The sequence below is a fragment of the Saccopteryx bilineata genome, chromosome 4, assembly GCF_036850765.1.
Source record: "Saccopteryx bilineata isolate mSacBil1 chromosome 4, mSacBil1_pri_phased_curated, whole genome shotgun sequence".
In the NCBI taxonomy this organism is placed as follows: Eukaryota; Metazoa; Chordata; class Mammalia; order Chiroptera; family Emballonuridae; genus Saccopteryx; species Saccopteryx bilineata.
The window spans coordinates 977,525-985,728 of NC_089493.1; the positions used below are offsets into that span (position 1 = coordinate 977,525).

The 8,204-nt window shown below is 48.2% G+C and overlaps 1 protein-coding gene across 1 annotated transcript; it reads right to left on the minus strand.

Moving 5' to 3' along the window:
• Window positions 1–3,679: 3,679 nt before the first annotated feature.
• On the minus strand, window positions 3,680–6,181 carry LOC136333808 (disintegrin and metalloproteinase domain-containing protein 20-like). The gene is given in 4 exon segments (XM_066273472.1): window positions 3,680–4,735; window positions 5,059–5,372; window positions 5,375–5,497; window positions 5,500–6,181. Coding segments are annotated over 4 exon segments (2,175 nt in total).
• Between the last annotated feature and the right edge of the window lie 2,023 nt (window positions 6,182–8,204).

The window sequence follows — 8,204 nt, forward strand, 5'->3', positions numbered from 1 at the left end:
AATCGCAGCACCATTTTCAGGGCTCCACTGTCTCTTCCTCCTTTTGTACAGAAAGCCACTCTTCCTTGCAAGCCAAGAGATTTCAAAAACTGAGTCCCCAAAGTTATGCAACTGTGGTGGTCCATGATGTGACCATATCAGTAATGACTTGCAAAATGTCTAAGTCCTAATCCCCTGGCCCTGTGAGATTGTGACCCTATAAAACATACACACTAAAAATGTGTGTGTAGGACACAATGAGTCCCCTTTCAACCAGTTTGCAATGATATCTTCCTTATTTCCCTCTATCTACACCTGCAGAAGCCTACTATTATTTTTATTTTGTTATTATTTAATTTTATTAAGTGAGAGGCGAGGAAGCAGAGGACTCCCAAACACACTCTGACTAGGATCCACCCAACAAGCCCCCTACCAGAAGATGCTCTGCGTTTCTGGGCTTCTATTCTGTTGCTAGGCAATGGAGATATTTTAATGCAGGGGTCCCCAAACCTTTTACACAGGGGTCCAGTTCACTGTCCCTCAGACCATTGGAGGGCTGGACTATAAAAAACAAACAAACTATGTACAAATCCCTATGCACACTGCACATACCTTATTTTAAAGTAAGAAAACAAAACGGGAACAAATACAATATTTAAAATAAAGAACAAGTAAATTTAAATCAACAAACTCACCTGTATTTCAATGGGAACTATGGCCCTGCTTTTGGCTAATGAGATGGTCAAAGTCCGGTTCCATATTTGTCACTGCTAGCCGTAACAAGTGATGTGACGCGCTTCCGGAGCCCTGACGCGTGCATCCCGCCTCACCAGAAGTAGTACTGTCTGTGAGTGACACCGCGCTTTGTGTAATTTGGCGACCCCTGTTTTAATGCCTGAGGCGAGGCCATGGAGCCATCCTCATCACCCAGGCCCAACTTCACTCAGAACGTTCCAGCCCTGTGTGTGGGAGGGGATGGAGGGAAGGAGGGAAGAGTGGAGGAGCAGATGGTCTCTTGTGTGTCCTGACCGGGAATCCCACCAGGGACTTCAACACACTGGGTGATGCTCTACCGCTGAGCCAACCGGCCAGGGCCAAGTTGGACATTTCTAACAAACTCCTCGTTATGATTATTTAAGTACTTTCTAGGATGACATACACTGTTTCTATAACTCATTGTTATAGATCCTTCTGGATCTTTTCATGAAAAGTCTTTTTTTTTTTTAAAGTGAGAGGAGAGGAGACAGAGAAATGCACTACCGCATGCACACTGACAAGGATCCACATGCCAACCACCATCTGGGGCTGATGTTCAGACCAACATGAATGGACATTGCTAATATTATGCTAAGTGAAATCAGTAAGTCAGAAAAAGCTAGGAACAGTATGATTTCACACATAAATAGTATATAAAATTGAGACTCATACACATAAACAAAAGTGAGCTGGTTACCAGAGGGAGGGAGGGAGGGGAGTAAAGAGGGACAAATACACGATGACAGGAAACGATTTGACTTTGAGTGATGGGCGCACAACGCAATCAACAGTTCAAATGCTATCGAGATGTTAACACGAAATCCATGTGTTCTCCTGGAACAATGTAACACCATTAACGTTCATTTGAAATGAATATAAAAGAATCATGTATCCCCCTCCTTAACACTATAAGGTCCAATATAATGTATTAAGTTTCTAAATGCACCCACAGCCTCAAGCAAGGGAGGCTGTGCTGCTGGGTCAGAGGTCAGGGATCAGAGTTCAGTGATCTGAACTTGTCCATCCAACTCTGGTCCAGTGTCACTCAGATTTCCCAGGAGCACACAGGCTAGTAGAGCAGTGGAACCCCTGGACATGGACCTGTATGTGTGTGAATCAGACAATTCACAATATTTCCTTCTGGAAGACACCACATATCCTCACAGAAGTCCATGGTTTAGACACCCTGTCCTCCAGGACACTCTCCACATCCCTAACACAGTGCTCCTCACAGTGATGACTTTCTACATGGAAGACTTTCTGTGCAGGCCATGATATTAGCCTGCTGTTTCCATTGGAATTCAAGGCTGCAGTCCCAACAGGGACAGCGAGGGGTCGGTCTGGCATGAGCAGAGTCTATTCATTTGTCATATCTCATTCAACTTGAGAAAGATAAATTGCATCATTAAAACTGCTGCGATGGCCAGGAGATCAGGGGTCATGGTGCCTCTGTGGCCTTGGTCTGGGAGTTTCCAACAAACAAGTCACACAGAACACCCCAGCCCACTTAGTGGTACAAAGTCTTAGAGGATTCAGAGTGTACATGGGGTGGGGGACAATGACAGATGCCACATTGCACCCAGGGCCAGCTGCATCAGTGACAGTTAAACCTGACCTACTGACCCTCAAACTGTGATGTCCATCTGCAGTAGAATTGGATATTGTCTCAGGCCCCTGCTAACAGAGTGAACAGAACAGGGACATTCATGTGTCCCAACTCCATCTCCAAATGTCCACCTGGTTTGTCGGTCCACCGTGGACATTCTGGTCCTTGAATTTGCAAAATGTTGGCTTTCAAATCCATGTGGAATGTCTGTATTGAAAGGAGGTGCTATAAATTGTACACGTTGGTGAGAAATAAAAATTTTATTAATTGGGCATTACCTTATGAAACATTTCATTGCAAGCTCTTTATTTTTTTAATATTTAATTTTTTCTTTTATTAATTTTTAGAGAGGAGAGAGAGTGAGAGAGACAGAGAGAGAGAAGGGGGAGGGAGGAGCAGGAAGCATCAACTCCCATATGTGCCTTGACCAGGCAAGCCCAGGGTTTTGAACCGGCGACCTCAGCACTCCAGGTGGACGCTTTATCCACTGCGCCACCACAGGTCAGGCCTGCAAGCTCTTTAGATACAGCGGTGGTCTGGTTTCCCAGCCCAGGTCTGTTGTGGAGACGGTGTCTGGTCTACACCACGACCCAGGGGGCATTTCCTCGGCCCTTTTCTGAAGTGCACAGCGAGGAGGAAGGGGAACTAGTGTACAGAGGCCCCCTCTGAAGGCCAAGATCAAGGATGGCCACTTTCACTTCATTTTCTGACCAAATGTCCCTGGACCACACCCTCCACCAGGGGAATCTGCTCTCCAGGGTGGCACAGGGGTCACCAGGCAGACCGTGACCCTCAGTATCACCTACAGCCCAAAGCCACACCACTGTTACATGGGCAGGCTTGGCTGCAAGGAACACACCATTGTCCTGAACCCAATCTACATAGAGAAGATGAGATCACCTGACACTGAGGTGACCCTCCATGATCAAGAGCAGTGTTGTGGGTGACTGTCATGAACTGGCCCTGAAGGACCCTGTGGAAACTTTCACTAATCCTGGACAAGTGCCCACAGGTGAAGGCCAGCTACTGACCAGGTCTCCTCTGCAAACCAGAGACTCGGTCTCAGTTTAGGCTCTTAAAGACTTACAAGAACAATACAGGATGCCAACATGTAGTTTTCAAGCTTTATTTGAGGGTGCTGGTCAGCGACCTGTCAGAGACAGCTGGTGTGAAAACGCCCATGTCTCTCGCTGCCCTGTGATGTACGGCAGGACCTCTGCAATGTCCAGGAATGTGGGCTTTGGCTCGGCCAGCTGGTGATGCTTGTTTTGTTACAGATGTCCTTCTATGTTGCCTAGAGTTGTACAGAGGTCACAAGGCTGATTTGCTCTTTAGTCTTCAACTGTCACTTCTGACTGTGGTCGTCCTGACAGTTCTCACGATCATGGCCACTGCAATGAGGAGTGAAGCTATGAAGGCGTATATTCGACAGAAGACCACTCTCAGATACAGCACTGACATGTCACTCTGCGTTACTGACCGCATTCTTCTTGGAGGGGGGCCACTGTCCACACTCCCTCCAGCTCCTTTGTTTATACACCGTGGGGGGTCCCAGCCTACACGACAATGACAGTGCCCTTTGTTGTTGCAAACTCCCCTCAGATTGCATTTCTTGGGAGGGCAGTGATAATTTATTCCAGCCACAGTACCATTGCAGTGATTATTCAGACAGAATTTTCCACCATCACAGGGGGTACCAGGTCTCACAGCACCAACATCAGTCGTTCCTGTCCCCTGGTGTGACCCCACTCCAAAACACAAAGACCCCTCGAACACTCTCTGGTGGAATCCAACATGTTCTTGCAGCTTAGGCAGATGAGTGACATTGGTGCACTGTAGGCGTCCACACTGAATGTCTTCCTGAGCACAAGACACAGGACGGAACTCAGTACCAGTCCCACAGTGTCCAAACCTGTGGCCCCTCCTATTGATCACGTAGCAGGCGTCTGGAGCGTTCCGGGCACCTTCACCAAAGATCTGCTTGCAATGCATGTTGCGGTCAGTACAGTTCCCATGGAAGCAGTAGCCTTCCTCAGTGCACGGGGTTCCATCTTGCAGATAAAAGTCGTCAGAGCACATAAAGGTGTCCCGGAGGCAGTACTCTGGAAGGTCACAGATGTTCTGGATTGGTCGGCAGAGTGTTCCTCTGGGCGAGTAGGTGCAGTTTGTGCAGCATCTGCCTGTGTTACATGTGCTTCCGGGTGTAAAGGTACAGTCAGCGTTGCAGCAGGGGCCGTGATAACACTGCTTGAAGGATCCACAGTCACAGTGCTCGCCTTCATCCACCACAGAGTTCCCACACCGAACATATGTCAGGCTTTTATTGTGATAGATAAAGTCGTTTGTGTATGTGGACAAGTCCTGCTGGGGTGAGGATGACGGAGACACAAAGACCTGACTCCGGGGACCAGGTTCAGTGACATAGATCTACTTTATTCAAGAAGTAACCTAGCTTATATACACAGGTTCAGCCTATGGGGTGTTACAGCATGTTCCTCATAGCCAATGGCTGAAAAGATCAGGGAGCTGTGTGGTTGGCGCTGAGTCACTTCCTTAGAGTGGGCGAGCTTCCTTCCTGGGTGTGCCCAGGAGGGTTCTGGGAGCTGGAGTGTTCTCACAGCATTGCATCAGCCACAGCTGCTAGGAATGTGCTCTGCACTCCACCCACATGTGTAAAGGCAACTTTCATGTTTAGAAGCAATACATTGTACATGCACAAAGGAGCAGTTACTGAAGGCGTCTGTCAGTACTGGGTATCTGGACATGATATAGGTGGTCTGTCTTTGGCAAACATAATATTTAACATCATAATAGATACCATAACTTCTTGCAATATGTTCGGTGGCTATAATAGACAACAATAAATAATGACTGCCTAGTTGACCAACCACGAGGAGATTATGATCCGAGCACAGTCCATATAGGTGAGGCTGAGAAGTAATGTCTTCGGGCTTGTTTTTAACAATAATCATGGACGAGTGTGGCTTCAAAATATTATAAATGTTCTTTGCATAATAAGTATGAAAAGAACCCCTGGCCCCTGAAAGTTGTTCATTGCAGTTGGATCTTCTGTATTATAAATGATCATTACACTGACATAGTATCTCATATCAAGACTTTGGACCATGGAATCCACTATGCTAGCTATATTTACTGGGCACTCTGTGACACATTGTGGAATAGAGTGTACGTTGACGTAGAACTTAAAACACAACCTTTTATATTTGGTTTGTGTGATGGATAAAGTTTACTACTGACCCTGGGGGCTGCACTGGCATTGGCTGGAGAGAACAGGGGGTGCCTCTCTTCCTTGTACCCCAGCGAGTACATGGGTCCTATTGCCTTGGTGTCTGCCACTATCTGGGAAACCATGTGTTCAAAGGTTCGGGAGTCCTTGAGGGGTTTGATTTCATAGGCAAGGTCATCCACCTTCATAATACCTTCTAGGCCCCCATAGCACATGTCCACAGTGACCATGGAAAGAGGAACCCCCTCCAGGTAGCCAAGGTAGTAGCAGTCGAGGGGGACAAAAGGGTACTCCACCTGCAAGGCTCCCTGGTCATCCTGAGTCATCAGCAGCAGATCTCTGGACATAAACAGTTTCTTGTGCCGCAGATGGATAACGTGTCTCTGGCCCCCAAACCTCAAGCTGTAGGAGAGCCAGCCGGGCACCTGACCACCTTTGCCATGGTGCACTTGCTTCTGAGGAATCACCACCTCAGAGGAGATGTAGCGCCATGATGGTCGACCTGGAGAACCCTGGACCGGAGACCACACCACCCAAAGCACTGGTAGCAAGGAGGCCACCCACAGGGGGACCAAGTCCTCTGCCAGCCTCATGCTCTGTTGGGGACAACTATCAACACGAATGGAGAATGGCAGGGTCTGCAGTGAAGGTGGGTCCCCACTACCTAACCAGGCCATAAGCAGATTGTGACATAAAACAGGCCCTGAGCATGTCAGCTGGGGTATAGGTAACAGTCACAGGGCGTGGCAGTGGGTGGGGCTGGACATGAGTTGATCAGATTGTGGTGGGGGAGGGGAGGTGTCTGTGATGCCACGGGGGAGTGAACGAGAAGGAAGCAGAGCACATCCATCTCCCTCAGTATTTGAACACGTGTCTCCATTACAAAACAGTTACATTCTCCACCAACGCTCACCCACAGGACGCCTGGGCCACTCTCTGTGGGTCACTGTCTTCCTTGTTACAGGAACCATCTCCCTGCTTCTTCATCATGTGGAGCTAGACTTCATTAATTTTTTCATCACAAATGTTGAAAATTTATTAGTTGCAAGTGTCTTATTTTGGTTTGCAGTTAAGACGTTTTCAAACTTTGAGCTTCTTCTGACTTTTGCTTTGAGGCTTTTTTGGGCTTAGAGACTAAAACCTCACCATTCTATGCGATTTCTTCTTACTGCAGCTGGTGACAACAGAAGACATTTCCAGCCCAGTGTGAACCCAGGGTTGTTCTCGTGGGTCCCTCCGTGTGGTTCTGTCCCAGCCTTTGGTAGTTTCCTCACCTGCATGTGCTAGTCCTCTCTCAGCTAAAGATGTAAAGGACCTTTGCTGGTGCCCGATGTGAGGAAACTAATATTTCACCTACTTTAGCCAATTCTGTATTTTTCAATGAGGGGATGAAAAATTCACGAGCAGATTGTGATAAGAGACTGGTTTGTTTTGTTTTGTTTTTTGATTTTTTCACAAGGTGACAATTTTCCTTTTAGCTAAAAAGTATAGTCACTATGTCAACATGAGGTCATCACCAATGTATTTTGAGGGCTTCACCAATTTTCTCTCTGCTCTCTAACCCCCTGCAGGTCCACATTCCAGCCCTGTTCTGTGGTTTATGGACCCCACACAGTGCTAACTGTCCCCCCCACCCCGCGCTGTGATGGTGTTGGACTCCCGCACGTCCTCCTCACCGGGCTCGCAGAGAGTGGAATGTGGACGCTGGCCTGTCAGAGTCTGAAAAGCTTTGCTCTTCCCTCTGGACACTGCGCGGCTGAGCGCGCCCCCATCTCCTGCTTGTGCAGCAGCTGCGTGACGTGTGGAGACTGCAGAGAGCCAGCGCTTTGTCCTCCCGGGCGGAGGACCACCCGGCCTCCCGTCGCGCTCTCATCTCTGGTTGGGTAATTTAGCTGGATGGACACTGTCCTGGGAGGTAAAAGTGCTAGAACTGTGAGGTCTGGAACCCTCCATGCCCTGGAAAAGCCACTTGTAACGCGCTCTGCAGTGGAATCTTGGCTGCTCTGAGCTGCTGTGTCCCTGAGAAATGCAGTTTTAAAGGAATTTGTAACAAGAAAAGAATTGTCAAGTCCATGTAGCCTTGGAAACTTCCTGGTACCCGCTCCAGGGTGCCAGTGGGTGTGTCCACACTGGACCCTCCCGGAATGTGGTTATTAACACAAAGCCAACCATCAATACTGTATGTCTGCCTGATGGACACTCCTTAGCAGGGGTCAAGCGTAAGTCTGTCAAGACCACCAACGTCAAGGAAGTGATGTTTTCTAAGTCTGAGCCTCCCCAGGGCAAAGCCGGGCCCTTCTCACTGTGGCATCTGCAGGTCCCAGGTGCTGGGAGAATAGGAATGTCAACTTGTCCGCACTTTCCAGTCTTCACGTTAATACTGTTTGCTTTGTTCTGTTTGTCAGAGCAGGTCCCTCACTAGGTTAGGGTAGTGTGGGGGCGCTGCCCATGTGCTAGGTACAGGTCAGAAGGGAAATTTGTAGTCTGCTACTATAAAGTCCACCGTGTGTGTGTGTGTGTGTGTGTGTGTGAGAGAGAGAGAGAGAGAGAGAGAGAGAGAGAGTTTGCTGTGTGATTTATTGAATAGTCATAGTGAGGTGGGAGCCACATGGGGAG